The 17025-nt window shown below is 35.7% G+C and overlaps 1 protein-coding gene across 2 annotated transcripts in view; it reads left to right on the top strand.

Annotated features, from left to right (window-relative positions):
• LOC583976 (WD repeat-containing protein 89) overlaps positions 1-17025 on the top strand; it is a 60798-nt gene that overhangs the window by 16346 nt on the left and 27427 nt on the right. For both annotated transcript variants that reach the window (XM_030975264.1, XM_030975265.1), the window contains exon 4: positions 16666-16750. In XM_030975264.1, the coding sequence (XP_030831124.1) occupies positions 16666-16750 (85 nt within the window). The remainder of the gene's footprint in view (positions 1-16665; positions 16751-17025) is intronic.

Raw genomic sequence — 17025 nt, forward strand, 5'->3', positions numbered from 1 at the left:
ATTTAAAATTGAACAAATTGAACATCACCCTGACTCTGGAGTCTTACATCTTCAGTAAAAGTATCTTCAGAAAATATCAAGCATTTATTGACTAGTGTTACCACCTGTTGTGACTCTGTAGAGAACCAGTTGAGAGCCCATGTTATTAACTCTTCAAGTCATGCAGTGAAACAGCACAAACAATCAAAACAATTACCTTCCCTTTCTGCTATCTGCCGTTTAAGAGAGAACGACCATGCCCAAAATGTTCCATCAAACTCAATTTGAAGTATGAGGCATACGCACAGCAAGGTACAGTCCACGCTTCCTCATTCCCCCAATGTAGCTTACAGATCAAATGAGAATCCAATTTAGGCTCAAATTTCCCTCGTAAAGCTGAAAATTGAAAAGAAATTGCTGGAAGTAAAGGGCAAAGGGATAAGCTAGCAGGCATCACAGAAGCTGAAGATGCCTCGATTTCTTTTCAATTACATCTAGGAATGTCTTAGCGACTAGCTCCATATGTTTCAAAAAATTAAACCACTGAAAAGTAAAAAACATTTTTCTTAAGGTACTTTAATGCATCATGCTGGTAGAAGTTATATGAAAACAATAGTTTATATTAAGACTAATAATAACATTGGGTTTTTGTATAGCAGTCACGTCTGTCAGATTTGATGCTCATGGTGCTCCACAAGTATTACCTTGGTGCTAGCATGGCTGCTATTACGACGCTCTAGCATTTCAAAGAATTAATTCCTGCCAGGTACCCATTCATCACCTGGTTGGAGAGTGGCAACTGCAGATTGATGTCTTGCCAAAGGATATTTGTGCCGTGGCGGGACTCGAACCCTGAACCATGTGATTCACAGTCCAGTGACGTATCCACTAGACCATAACACCTATATTTCTAATGTTTGTGATGTGCACCTAAATGTGTGTGAGTAGAACAAAACATTTTGCTCTGGAATGCCTTATTCAAAAGAAATCACATTTTTAGTGGGTGCTTACCTCATGGAGGAAATTTGTACAAATGTACAGGTCACAGTTAAGTTCTGATCAGAAATATGCATCTTAAAATGGTGAAATTAGGAATTTCCAAATTTGTCATCAGTCAATTTGATGAAAAAACCTGACACATATTGTCCTTACAGCTTGTGGAAACATTGTGTCACTTTGGTCTGAGACCAACTCTATGCACCAAGAATAAACCTTTTCAATGAATCATAACAAAACATTAAAGCAAACTTGACATATTAAAATCATCTCTTTTGTTTAACTGTGTTATGAATTTTCAGACGACAAAAGAGAAAATCAAATCAATAAACATTTTTTTTAAGTATAAGATCAAATTGAAGATGTTACACAGCAGGTTATTTTCAACGTGAGTATGAAATATGGTATCACTGAAATGTTAATTTCTCTTTTAACATGTTATTTTATGTTATGAATCTTTCCTGTGGGTTGCACAATACAATAGAATACAATTATAGATTCCATTCGCTGTTGTTGTTTTGTTTTTTTTGTAATGGCAATCAGTCAAGACCTCACTATTATCACCAATGCCTTTCTTTTTAATAATAATTTCTTTCTTTCTCTTTTTTCTCTCTTTTTTAAATAAAAGTATCAAAAATAAAATTAAAATATAGGCTTCTCTCTCTTTTTCTCTTTTTTTTCCCCCTTAAAATGAAATGAAAGAGAAAATAGATGAAGATTAGGTTACCGCGTAGTCCTGTCTGTTCTAAGACACCATCCAGACACCGTCCTGTCTCTCGGGTGTAGACAGGGGGCTCCCTTTGGGATACATTAATAATCTGGAAACTCGAAAGAAGAAAGGAATTGATCAACAATTTTCAAGAGGGTACTTTTCCGGGGAAATTTGCTTTGAGCGACCTCGCAGACTTTAATGAACCTTTGATTTAAAAACAATTTTGTGATAAAGTGATGTTTATAATACATATTGCATTGGAATAATTAAACTTTTTAGGGGAAACAAACAAAATGTGGGCTTTTGTGAATGATGCGATTTAGTCACCGAGTTTGATAGTAAGAATGTAACGTACAAGCTTGGTTACTTGAATGATGGTGTTTGTAAACCATCCCTGATGAGAAGTAGGTATATCATGATGGTCTTATAATGGAGATGATTTTAACATCCTATCTACTAATGTCTTTATTAGCACTCACTGCACTCTAAACCTAATTCATCTGGACTCTTCATCATGATGCCGTACTAACTAGACAAACAGTCCTCCGGCAATGTAGATCTTAGCAACCTCTATGATGCCAGCACTCTCTCTCTCTCTCAAGGCTCGTCTTGCAAAGCGTTTAGGAAAATCAATGTTATATCGGTGTAATGTATGATAATGATGTCATTTCCAATTATTATAAAGTCTTTCTGTATTACATTATTCTTGTTAATTATTTTAATTGAAGAAATTATTGAGACATTTCAATTATTGTGAAGTTACCCAATTCTATTCATCATGACATGTAAACTATCATAGCAAGAACATTATACCCTTTCTCTCATATGAGTAATTGTTATAATCTGAATACAAGTTGCACAATTTGTGTTATTTGTGAGGCTTCAAAAGAATTGTTTGGCATAGATCCGCGATGTTAGCTTGCTTCCCACAATCTTATTCCCATCTAAACACTAGGAGCCTGTGTGTATGCATCATATCATCTCTTGACTAATGCTACCCTATGATTGTTGATTTGAAGAATGCTTGCCGCTCAAGACATTTCCATATCCTGAATCTACCGCTCCGCTTCACATCTCTCACCGCTTTTCTGCTTTCATCTCGACAAACATAGCCACAGGCTTTCTCCAAACCCACTGCTCCATGCCAAATGCATTATGACCTGTGGAAGGAGAGTAAAGGAAGTGTGTGGGCTAGGAAGGAGAAACCTCTCGGCTTTCTATAATCTATCATGTTCAGCATTACATCATCACCAACTGCTTGATTCAAACACAAGATTTATATTGCTAATGAAATTGGTTGTTGAGGAAGAGAGAGAGAGAGAAATGTCTTTAGTTGTGTATGTGGATGCATGTATGTGGGTGTGTGTATGTAGGTGCATGGGTGGGTGGATACTGAGGACTCTCATAAAAACTTACCTTCACTTACAGTTGTATGTGGATGTCCTTTGTTTGAAAACCCTTAAAACAAATTTAAGCCTTTTCATATAGGGTTGCATTTACTTGGGTACTCTATTTGCATAGAAATAAGTACCGGAAGGTCCTCCCTCCAGTTAATTTTCAGATCGTCCTCACTCCTTCCTTTTCCTGTTCCTCTTCTTGCCACCGCTGGGCCGAGGTGCCTTGACTCTAAAAATGTAAGTCCTTGAATATATAATAACATACTGATGTGTACAAATGAGTCCTTGATTTACACCAGAAATGTATGTGTGCTGGTGTGTGTGTGTTATATATATATATAGAGAGAGAGAGAGAGAGAGAGAGAGAGAGAGAGAGAGAGAGAGAGAGAACAGAGAGAAATTATAGATACTGTATATAGAATATAGTTGTAAGTTTTATTATGTACACCTTTAAAGGTTTCAGATTCAGAATACACAAGATGGGCAGAAGCTAATTTCCTTTGAGTCTTCTCAGTTATCATGATCGTTTACCCAGGGATGACACCCTTTATTGAGTTGAATAAAAGTTGTTCATTTAGGCCTTTGGAACCTGAGAGAGAACAAGAATTTATCTTTAAAAATGTGTTAACAAAGATTAGAGTTAAGTCAGTGAAGTGCAGGAAAAAGAAATGGCATTCAAGGAAACAAGTAATAAGGTGTGAAATAAAGTCAGTAACACTGCTATTGCTCAGAGGAAGGTTGAAACATCCAAAACCATTTCCTACATGAACATGTAATGTTATATACACCCAGATCATCCGACAGTGCAGTTTATTCCTACATGTTTAATGCATGAGAAACCCTAGAAGAGGAATCTGTACAACCTCTGAATAATTCTATTTAAGATACTTTATTGCCAGTCGATTCACTTATCATATCACTCCGATAGCAGCTGGAATAAAAAACATGTTACTGCGTGTGTGCAATGCATGGTAATGGCGTATAGATGGTCTGTTCCTCCCTCTAATGTGTAAATCACATGCATAGGGATACATATCAGCTAAGGCATACATCTATACTCAAGTCATTACTAACTATAGAAGCTTATTCAGTTGGTATCCATTTGAAAGTCAGAGAATTTGTATTTTCTCTCTTTTTTTTTGGTATCATAATCCTTTATCATCTTGATTAATTCGTCGCTGTTTTCAAGAAGTGACGGTAGTGAAAAAAAATTGCATTCACTTTGCGTTACGATTATTCTCACTACCGTCACTTCGTGAAAACAAGGACGAATTGATGGTAATAATTTTAAGTGAGCATATACACTATATTTCCTATACATAAAACAATAGATATTGTATATTTGTTAAGGCTAAGTTAAAAGTTACTTTAAAAAGGCACCATTACAATTATTTGAAGTACACAATGCCTTTGTTCTAGAAACCAAGTTATACCAAGAGAACAAACATTGAGATATGTATCCTGCTTTGAGCTCCAGAAGGACTGCAACTATGTGCTAAGATTATGCAATGAAATAAAGTTTATAGAAGACCATCATCCCTTTTTATATGTTTGTTTGCAAGAGGGGGTTAAAAAATCAAGCCTTATTCTAACATCTAGAATGAAAATTGATTTGTTTTGAACGAGGGTTAATATAAATTACAAAAAGACACATATTACCAAAAGAGTAATTCAATTTTGTTCCTGCATCCTCAGTCCATCTTTGTTATTCTTCAAATCAAAGAGACACACATCCAGGCATTTGGGGGTATTGGCGATAGCGAGAATTCAATCATGTGAACCAGTTGGAAATTGGAAGCAGATTTACATATTGACTAGTTTGCGAATCTAAAAGTGAGAATTCTGAAATATCAGATGACATGTTTACAGAGGTCAAAGGTCATGAGACGAGTCTATATCCAGAGTGTATTATACATCTGTAGTAGATGTGAAGGTATTCTTTGCAAGTTTCCATTTCTGGTTTTGCCCTCTTTTTATAATATCTTTTGATTATGAGAGATGTGGACAAATAGGATTGGAGAATCTTTGAGAATGTTTAAATATTTTTTAATATGATTTTTTGTTTCTATAGTTAAAAAAGTGTGGTCGGAAATTTGTAAAATTGTTATATATTGTCCCTATTTTCACGAAGTGACGGTAGTGAGGAACTTTCGCATACAATTTGCGTGACGATTTTCCTCAATACCGTCACTTCATGAAAATAGGGACAATATATATAATACATACATGTACTGGTTACTTACAACATTTCTGTTGATTTTTTAGATGAGACATGTTTTGTGAAACTTCTAAAAAAAAAAGAGATTTGCTGGATTTTTTTTTTTTTTTTTTTTTTTGGGGGGGGGGGATCTTGTAACTATTCCATCAGCATCTCTGTTGAGAAACATCTTGTTACAAAGAATGCATGAAATGCAAAGGGATTCGTTTAATATTCCATTAGTATGGTGCTGTTATATACCACATCCTTGGTCGCTCATAACCGTGGATGGAAATTAATTTCTCCGGACCCCTCTAGTACACCATTGTCCTGCTAGCGGTGCTGTGATGTGATGCTGAGTAGAACTGAGTAATATATTCATGCCTTTAGGGGTTACAGCATAGCTTGTGCTTGAACACAAGATGTAAAGAGTGCAATTAGACATTTGAATGGCCATTAGGCATGAAGACTGCATGTCGGAAATGTAGATTGTAGGGCTGTTCAACTCTAGATTGCCATTAGTTATTCCTAGAGGGCATATAACGTAATGTGGTGACCTCGTGATGCTTTTACATGTAGACTTACTGCCACCATTATGACATCATCAGCATGTGACTAATCAGAAGACTATCTAATCGGATTATAACACACATCTAAGTACGGTATGTCTAAAAGTATCAAGCCAATTAACCTTGATGTTTGTCAACTGTTGCTATTTTAAAATGCTCTTTGCAAAGTAGATTACAAAATGAATATATAGATTGAAACTGATTTTCACTTCTGGCTAGCATTTTGTAGAAAAAACCTAATGGTTGTAGCCTTTAGTTAATTCCTCTTCTTGATGTAAGTCTTTATGATGAATTACATTCTACTGCAAGGTTGTATGATCATGCATTAAATGATTTCCTCAGTCTAATGAGCAGTAATAGAAGCACCCATAAAAAGAGAATTATTTTCTTTCATAAACACATTGATATCATTCTGACTAGAGAATGAGTAATTTTCATTTCAAGAAAAATTAAAAAAGTGTGAAACCTGATTATTATGAGCAGCAAGCCAACTAGGCAAAAACTAATATGATTTTCCTTAGCCCTGTACTATTGGGGCTAAGGGGTCTTAGCCCTACCTATAGTCAGGGGCTAAGCTAAGACCACTTGAATTTCACACTCAGTTTTACCAAAAGGAGGCTAGCCCCACCAATGGTACAGGATTATTTGGCCCCAGAAAAAGCAAGGTTAAGCGCCGCAATTAGGTTACCACTGCAATTGCGGCGCTATTAATGGGGTGCTGCGAGCTCAAGTGAGAACAGAAGTCAAAATAGTCCAGGGCTAAGGAAAGGCGGTGCTGACATGTGGAGGCAGACATGCTGTATCCAATCAGAGACAGCCCGGGGCTAATGATTTTGAGTGAGAACAGGGTGGATTTCTTTAGCTAGGGTTAAACAAATAGTATGGGGCTAAGAAGAAAACCAAGTGTAAAGAGCAGGGGGGGGGGGGGGGTGGGGGGGAATAGCATTGGGCTAAGGTTAGTACAGGGCAAGGAAATATAAGCATATAACCAAGGTTTGCAATTTCTCCCAAAGAGTGAATAGAGTTTTTTTTTAATGAGATGTACACTTTGTCTTTGCATTCCATGTCTTTTTGGCAATTTTACATTGATTTCCTTAATGTTGGCAGCACATGAATATCTAGATATCATTTTAAATATTGTGTAGGCAAATGTTTTCCTTTACAGATATTTTCAGAGATGACGGGGATGCAAACATTTTTACAAGTTGTTGTAACACAGACAACATACAGTTCGGACTTCCATTGTCAACTCATTTTCATGTATCATTAAAAATATTGCAAACCTAAAACAATTTGCAACATTTGTGAAACATAACTCTTGCAAAGGTGCTTGTGCAGTACTTGATGCAGTGAGAAAAATACACAGGACTCTACGTGAGCCAATTATTGCTTGAAAGCTCCAAAAGTGCTCCGGTAAATTCAAACATAGCTCTGATATAAAACAATAAATACCTTAATATCACTGTGAGAAAAACGTACTTAGACAACACCACATCCTAATAGAGCTTCGAACTGAAAAGTAATTTTGACACTGCATGATCGAGTTCTGATGTATTCTACCGGTATACACAACACATGATGCGAGTACATTGATGCATAGCCTCTACCTGTGGTGTGTTAAGCTTTAATTTCGACATGTTATTGATCGTTCAACCGACCCATAGTTCATCCATTAATAAATCAATTATCTGGTTTCATTGAACACCACTACTTCTCTGCATCCGAATACATTACCCTCATATGAAGTGATGGTAAGCTGCAAAGAGATGTTTGCTAAATTTTATGTATGGCTAAAGTGGCATGTCTGCCTGGCACCCTTGTCTATATATAGTTGCATGCTTTACTGCGCGATTTGAATAAAACGGAACACGCAATGAACAGAAAAATTTCATCTCCGTAAGAGTGTTTTGTATTCGTGCATTGAGGTAAAAACTAATGAGGCATCTCAAATTTAAGTAATTTTACTGAAAAGTCTTGAAATGCTATCTTTCACGTCAAGAATTCACTAACTGTACTGTAAAATGAATAAGTGCGCAGACGTGGGGAATCTTTGTGTTTTTGTTGCAATTTCAAAATGACACGCCTTCATTTTCTTTTTCTTGTGAAATGACTTTCTGTTCTGTGAATAAATATTATTATTAGGAATAATGAATAATACCAGATTAAGCATCAGATGAATATGAAAGAAAGTCCTAGTCGGTTTTAAGTCTATATTAGGTGTGCACACATGGGGTTTCTCATCATAACTTAAACTTACAGTGATCTCTATGAGAATATAATTCTAAATAAAAAGATCCGAAAAGAATGATTAATCATTAATAAATGGAATAACATTTTGGAATGCGACCCATTTAAAAAGACAATCTGATAATCCAAACACATTATTGAGGTCATTATTCCATTTCCTATAATTGAAATACCTATACTAATAAGCTCCATTGATTATGACAGGATGCCATCTGCCTAACACACTGTCCGGAACCATGTTCACATTGCCTCAGAATAGCACACAGAGTATATGTCATCCATGGCCACCTGTATGAAGTAAAGCAGATATGGATGCAGTGTGAACGTGTTGTTTGATGCTTTTCTAAATGCATACATGCTGTGAAGCACTCATTAGCCTTCTTCATTCATGGAGCAATCATAATAACTTTCATACAGACCTTCGATAATCGCTATCCAGCGAAGTGGGATGTCATTGAAAGTATTCTCATTTAGGTTGCTAAGCAAAATGTAATGGCATGAAAAGAGGCATCCGGAATGAAGATGATGTTTGTGAATTCAAAGTGTTTTTTTTTTTTGTTACATATATATATATCGGAATGAAGGGTTAGGTAAACATTAAGCCTAATCGAGATAGTAGAGTCAAACCTGCTTTAGTGACCACCTGTCTATAAAGACCACATTTTTTGTTTCCCTTGTTGGTCTTTATAGTCATGTTTCACTGTATGTATTTACCAGCTCCATATTGTAATGATATGCTTAACTACCTCTATGTGATAACATTATGATTTTTGCATTCTGGATGTCTTTTCGTGCTAATTAGTTTTTGCTAAGCTGCCTTATTTGCCTACTCATATACTACATGTACATCATTTTTGAGATTCTGAATAAGGGAATTCAGAGGTGTTATATCCTCCTTGGTTTGATTAACAGAAAAACATACAAAATGTGAGATCAATCATAGTATTATCAGATGAGAGCAAGAATGTAGTTAGCTCTGTGATATAGCCTTTCTACCTCTCATCATGTGCTGCGTCCCGGCTACTGATATGAGTTTGAGCCTGAATCAGGTTTTATAATGAGAAGAAAGAATACATGTATCACTTCTTGAAAACATTATTCAGTCCTTCCCCCCCCCCCTCCTTTGTATTTCTTTTCTCTCCTTTTTTAAATAGATATTGGAATATTATGAAAAAAGGGATATTTCCATTCATTAGAAAAATGTTTTCTTTCTGTCACTACACATGTACCTCAACAAGGTTTCAAAGTTTGCAGGAAAGTCATAAAAGAGCCCCAAAAATTGCATAGAGTTCAATGCAAAACAAAACAAAGAGTGTTATTTTCATGCAAGCAAGCTTGAATGTAGCCCCCAAAATTTTTAAAGTATTTTTTTCCCTGTATGTTTGTGAAATGCAGGTCAGTAACCTGGCTTGCATCTTACATTCATTATTAAGTTTGACTTGTTCCTATTTTGATTTGGAGGCACATCAATTTAAATGTAATCTTATACTAATGAGAAAAATTGAGAAATGTAATTATAGCCGTGATTGAATGAGACAGAGTATTTGATCCTGAGCTTTGCTCATCAGGATACTTGCTGTAAGGTCCAATTTGATCCTTTGTGTATATCATGCTGCCTCCAACCCTAATCTACCTTTGATCTTTTATCTAAGCTCCTTCAAAAGTTTGCATACATCTTTTTAAAAGAAGTTAGATAAAACGACAGGCTACAAATGAAAAGAATTTTTCTTTGGCTGTGTTTCCTTGACTTTTTTAAGGGAATTTACATTTTAAATGGCATAACCATTATTCATTTCATTTATTCAGGGTAAAAAAGAGAATATTTTCAGTATTTAATTCTTTTGGTATCTGGTTGTCTAAGATACCTTGGGCTGATGTGCTGATTGTTAGGGAGATTTCAGAGAGTGTCTGTCACTTTTGTACTTGCAACCAGAATACTTCAAATGTATTAATGTACTGAGGGAAGGTCGTAGACACTTATTTATTTTGTCTTCTTCTAGGGGTTGATTCAGTGACATATCGTCCCTATTTTCACAAAGTGACGGTAGTGAATGAAAATCGCATTCACTTTGCGTTACGATTTTCCTCACTACCTTCACTTCGTGAAAATAGGGACGATATGTCCCATACAATATGGGCCAATTGTTTTATTGCTTTATTGCATCAAAAAATGAAAAATCACTCTACATCATTAATATGTATTATCATTTCATAATGGTATATTGACAAGACAGCAAATGGTTATCAAATATATAGAAGTATGGGGCTAGAAATGTTCCACTTATCCATGAAATAACCTTTGAGAAATATGTCACTCAGTCTTTTGTTTTCATGGTTGCTAAGATAACTATCCTAACCTTGTAATTGATGATGTTGAAGTGGAACAAGACTGTTTTCACCCCCATGCTTACCCTTTTATTCATAGCAAGCATTTATTATGTCACATCAATTAATAATCTATATAAAGCCTCTAAACATTTACTTCATTACTAGTGCATCAAATGAACCTGTCTCTTGATATTAACTTCATTTACATGCAGAGATCACTGGTGAATGAAATACAAGGATCACTTGAATTAACAATACCATTGAATATAATTTCAATGAGCCTTCATCATGATGGAACAATATTATTATCAAAATGAAGGAAAGTATTCATCATGTTTCCTAGTTCTCATTTGCCTTTTCCATTTCATGTTTAGTATTTTTGTGTCTTCCCTGGTTCCCTCTCTCTCTCTCTTTCTCTCTCTCTCTCTCTCTCTCTCTCTATCCATCTCTCTATCTCAACCACATACTTTGGTTTTTTAATTCAAGTCGTTGCTAAGATTATTTTTAAGATATAAAAGTGTTAGCAAAAAAAAATAATACTAAGCTGCCAAAATTGTTGAATATACTTTAATTTTTAGCCTACGTTATTTTTCACTCAATCATTTAGTCATTAATGTAAATATGTATTGAAATTATGGAAAGAAAAAACTTGCTTGAGGAAAAGAGAAAAATAAAATCTCTCTATCTCTATCTATCTCCCTCTCTCTTTTACCTTCTCTCTCTTTCTCTCTCTCTTTCCTTCTCTCTCTCTCTCTCTCTCTCTCTCTTCCTTCTCTCTCCCCCTCACTCCCTTTCTCTCTCTTCCTCCCACCCTCTCTCTCTTCCTCCCTCCCACTCTCCCACTCTCTATCTCTCTCTCTCTCTCTCTACCACTCTCTCTCTCTCCCTCTCTCTGAGGTGATATTGACTAGCATCACGTTGTAGTCTTAGTCACAATGAGATTGCTCAGTCACACTTGCCCATATCTTCCTCTCTCAAGCTGTTAATTCTCCCTGCATACTCCTAACCCGAGCTCATACTCCTGTGAATCTAATACCGGCCTCTGACCGCTGAATAAATACAGAGGTGGGACAGAGCACTGACATTTCATCATCACACGCTATAGGTGTGCTTCAGCGCCACACTCTAAAAAGGGGTTTCCGCAGTCGGCGTTTGATGGTGTGTTTACACTGCCTTGGTGTGTTTTCACTGTCTCACTCTCAAAACATCATCCACTCTGCAACTGTGACCATGTTTTCTTTGACACAGTCTAATATTATTTCTTCTGTCACACTTGACAGTGTTTTCGATATCTCAAGTTGCTACCCCAAACAAATCACTGCAAGTTTTGCACCATTTAATCAGAATGAAAGCTGATGGTGTAAACTGATTTACTAGAAATGGTGTAGATTAATTAGAGAAGGACAGATGAAATGAAAGAGCATTATAATTGGTATGAAATCCTTGTTATACTTTGAAGAACAAACTACACATACTCAGCAACATGCTAGATACAGTTTTTATATGTGATAAAGCTGTTTTAGTGGTAGCAAATGGGAATTAAAATGAAACTAATTCAATGTATTGTCTCATCATTCTTCAGGGCCCCATGAAAATAAATTTGTCATTAATGACAAATGACAGTTTTTCCAAAGCTAGTGAAATCCTTGCTTCTGATTGCTTATCAGCAGATTTGTCACTGATTTTTGTCATTTGTCATTGAAAAAAGGTTTTGTGAAACGGGTTCCGGGGGTATTGAAAGAGACATGTGACAGATATGTTGATATTCCTTCCATAATAATTTGCGATGAATTCTGGTGTAAATGTAAAAGGAAAACTCAAAATCATTTCTATGTTGTCAGATTAGTGCTCACCTTGTAGGCCTATGATATCTACGGTTATGGTTATACAACTTCTTCATGTAAGAATCAGGCTTTTGAAAAACAGAACTTAAAGCTAAAGACCAGTTATGGTCATGCGATTGCATTGTGAAAGAAACATTGTGAAATCGATCAGAAAAGGTTGATCATCTAGCATAGATGTACTGCAAGGTTCTGGAATCATCAAAATGATAAGAAATTTGGCCAAGTCTTCATAAAGTTAGAATCACTGTACACAGAAAAATGTATATGGGACTACACACACGTGCGCGACACGTGCATTTGTATCTCTCAACAGGCGAGAGATACACTTATTTACCAAATATATCAATTAGTAGGCGGTTTCCCGTCAACATTTTTATCATCATGTATTATTCAAAACATATTCTTTCACATGATTGGAAATAAGAGCTTCCATTTCATTTTTTGAAATTGGGGCGTTTCCAATACTGGTTTTTACCTTTAAAACACAGGACTTTGCACTATTCAATGTCATAACATTGCTGACTCAAAACTATCTAAAGGATGCTTTTTAAAACAAGGTTGGTACAAATTGTCTGAATCTGATGGACGCAAACCAGATCATTTACATATCCTGCTTGGACTGCAAGTGGATTCATAATATACCGGTAACATCAACAGCTATTCTCAGAGGACATAATTTCTTGATGATAAAACTTGCCATAGTGTCTGGATAGGCCTATAAGATCAACCATTTGGGCAGTGCATGCCACATTATAATGTGAATATTGTAGGAGAGAGAAGTGTAACATATCCCTGGACATACTAGAGATTTCACACATCCGATTGCATTGATTAATCGTGTTCCAAGAAGTATTGATGAGAAGCAAACAGCTTGTAAAATATAGAAGCAGAGAGAGAGAGAGGAGGGGAGGGAGAGAGAGGGAGAGGGAGAGAGAGTGAGAGAGAAGGGGGAGTGAGGGGGAGAGAAAGAGAGAGGGAGAGGGAGAGTGGGAGAAAGAGGGAGACAGAGGGAGTGGGAGACAGAGAGACAGAAAGAAGGGGGAGTGAGTGAGGGGGAGAGAAAGAGATATAGAGATGGGAGAAATGGGGAATTTGAAACTGTATGAGGTGAGTGAGAGCAGCGAAATCTCATTACCCTAAAGCTAATGGAACATGATATGAAGAGAAAAGTAATATAAAGGAATCTTGTGAAATTGAAGAAAGATTTGGTTGTTGCTGATGAATCTTCTTTCACTCAGGGTTTCTTGTGTTGGTAACTGAATCCAGTCCAAGCTCGTGGTATACACAGGTTTTCAAACCAAATATTGATTTCCAAGTTATTTGCATTTAATTCGCTCCAAAGTGATTGCCTGTAAAGAGATATATATTCAATGAAGTTTCTTCCTCTTAAAGGTTCTGTGTTCATTTGCGCCACTCCCTTAAGAAACAAGGAATTATATGTAACACCCTAAAGCTTGACATGAAAGGGCCATATACATGTACCTCTAAATAAACATGAAAAAAATCCAAAAAAATCATTGTAAATCACAACTAATGAGGCTTCTTGATAGCCTTACTGCCTTTAGTGTATCCTTCAGCAAACCTTCATGTACGTGTATGTATGAATAAAGAAGAAGTCTACCCTGATAGTAAGGTACTTTAAATAGAAGCAGACAATGAGAGAAACAGGTCAGTGAAAGTTTGAGCAAAATATGATTTCAAATGTGAAAGCTACAAAATTTTAAAGTTGTAATCAGTGAAACCCAAATTGGCAACACTGTGATATATCTTGCGGGGTCCTCTCCAATTTTCTCTGTACAGAAATTTCTTAAACTTTAAGTTTCTTTGTTATTGATGACAGAATTGCATTTTTTTATTACATAGGTTGTATATAAACATATTTCCAATGATTATATTTAGGGTGCAAAAAATTCAAAACTTTATCAATTTTAATAAGCTTTTTTCATATTTCACCGACCTGTTCCTCTCATTATCTGCTCATTTTAACACCCAATTTAATATCAGGGTGAAATTTCTCTTTAACTCACTGTGAAATAAAATAGTTCAGAAAGCCATTTTCAGGCTCTATATCTTTGATGGTATTTTCCCATAATGACTGTTCTTTTCAAGATATCTAGTGCTACCAATTTTAACATGTTCATTGGAAGTTATACTAATTTCAAATCCAGTATATGCCACAGATTTAATGTTCTATTTCACAGTTTTCGGGGTGTGACAACTAAGCTAGTGACAACATTTTGTATCAAAACTTTTGGATTATGAAAATAATAAATTAAATAGAATAAAGCATTTTCCTAAGATTACTTTTTCCCTTCAAATTTGGCACTTTCATCCAAGTACATTTCTCCCCCCCCCCCCCCCAAAAAAAGCATTAAATTTATAAAATAAAACATAGAAAAAAGGTTTACTCTTTTGTTAACATCTTCAAAAGTCAACTTTAACCTTGAGTAGTAGAGTATTTTCTTGTTTTATAATCACAAATCCAAACTGACCTTCAATGTATATGAGCAGTATATAGATTGCTGGATATGTGTGTGTTCCAACAAACAAGGTGCTAGAGCAGAACCATTATGGTTTATAATGAGTGTTTGTAAGCTGGAGATGACATGCATAATGCATACAGACCTTGAGATCTTGCGCTGTATAAGCCTATAAGGGTCTGCTGTTTAGACACTTAGCATTTATGATTGTGCTTCAAACCCCATAAATGTTTCTAAGGGGGTTTCTCAGACCTGCCAACCAGTACGATTTTATCCTATTTTGGACGATTTTAAAAAGTAAATACGACAATACAATTTTTTTTCTTTTTTTTTCTTCAAAATTTGTGTGTGTGTGTCATTTTCAATGGCAAATTGCCCATTCCTCCTGTAAAGTATCCTACAAGCATCTCACATCAGCAATTTGGGGATGTTCATTGATTCATCGAACACACCAGTCATGACGAAATCATGCATATTCAACCAATGATCCATAAAAAATGTTCTTCCAGTATGTAGGAACTTATGCAGGTTGACTAAAACATTTTCGCTGTGAGAAAGTACTTATCGATCAAAATTTGGATTTTTTTTTTTGGGGGGGGGGGGGAAGAATAGGAGTTTTGTTCAGGTGGGATTGGCAGGTCTGTAAGAGGCATTGATCTGCATATCAACTCATGTTTTTATTGTAAAATACAACTTTTGGGATCAAAGAATACAGTTTTTGAATTCCAGAGGTTGGCAGGTTTGGTTACTGTTACTTTGAGTCAAAATAATTTCTATTTGAGGACAGAATTTTTACACAATAAATCTTGAAGGTCTTAAAAAGATCTGGGAAAGTGGAAAGCAAATAGTACGATATATTATACCATTATCTAGCGACAAATTATATTGTAATTGTCAATTGTCAATACTGCTAATATATTTGCTTTGGTTACTAGCAATTTGCCAGGCACCACAAACTTTTATAATAAGCAATGATAAATGACTCTTAATTGTGGCTGACTTTTTGATAACACATACAATCATTGATTAAATGAAGGATATTGATCTGCGCTGGAAATCAGAAGTTTTATTGACACAGTTTCATGTAAGTCAACAATTGCAAGATCAAGAAAAATGTCTATCGAAGGTCAATAATGAAAATTCATGCCAACGACAGCCCTAATATTTTAAAGCATTTTTGGAATTCATGCACTGTTCAAGAAATATTGATTTCCATGTATAATGTTTGATTTTACCTTTGGTATAAATATTGAAACGCATGGTATTGAGGCCTCTAGTCTATGTGTGTGTATTGATTTGCAGTAATGTATTTTGAGTCGTGATGTAGACAGACCTGTTTAAATGTCGCTCAGTCTGGTGCCATAGTAATTACATCCCAGACACCAAAACAAATACTATCTGCTTGATAAGCCTCAAAACATTTGCATTCTGTTGTGGCTGTGACAAATGAATACCTTCACTGTTGTATTGTTTTGAATTACACATTATCTTAGTGATATCATTGTTAACTTCGTAGTTCTTAGGATTGATAACTTGCATTACTTTGTTGCAGGATTGGGGTTGGTAACTATATGTATAGCCTGCTGATGAAGAGAAAATTGATTTAGTTTTTTCTTTTCTTTTCTTCTTCTCCTATTCATTGCTCTTAATCTTTCTCTGTAAATCTCTCACTCTTTCTATTCTTTTATCCCTTTCTTCCCCTGGTTCTTTCTTTGTTTATCCACCCCCCCCCCCCCTTCCCCTCTCTCTCTTTCAACTCTCTCTATCAAACTATAATATCTCGAAGGAGTCAATGTTTTATTATTTTCAAACTGTTTTCCTTTATGCTTGTTTCTCCTTAGTATTTGTTTTCCACCTTATTTGATTATAATTGAGTTTCATTTTCTTTCTTTTTCTCTTTATTTTGTTTGTCCTAGGTCATGGTGGTCCAGTATCAGGCGTAAAGTTTGCACATAGAAACCCATTCACAGTATTCTCATCATCCCGAGATGGTACAGTCAGGTAAGCTATCTCATCAATTCATCAAGTTGGGAAGAAAACTACAGAATTAAGAAATACAGACGTCTTCTATTAAAGAGCACCAGGGCTCAAATTAATTTTTTGTCCACGGGGGCTCTTCCCCCCCCCAAAAAAAGGCCCCGTGAGCCTTCTCTTTTAGTGCTGATGGGGGCTCTTATTTTTAATACAAATTTCCATTGAATGGGTACCCATGAAACTCCTAAATTCCTTGTTTTTTATCATTATCAGTTATCGTCCATGAGCCGCATAGCGGCAAG

Source organism: Strongylocentrotus purpuratus, unplaced genomic scaffold, assembly GCF_000002235.5.
Source record: "Strongylocentrotus purpuratus isolate Spur 01 unplaced genomic scaffold, Spur_5.0 spur5_scaffold_8, whole genome shotgun sequence".
NCBI lineage: Eukaryota > Metazoa > Echinodermata > Echinoidea > Camarodonta > Strongylocentrotidae > Strongylocentrotus > Strongylocentrotus purpuratus.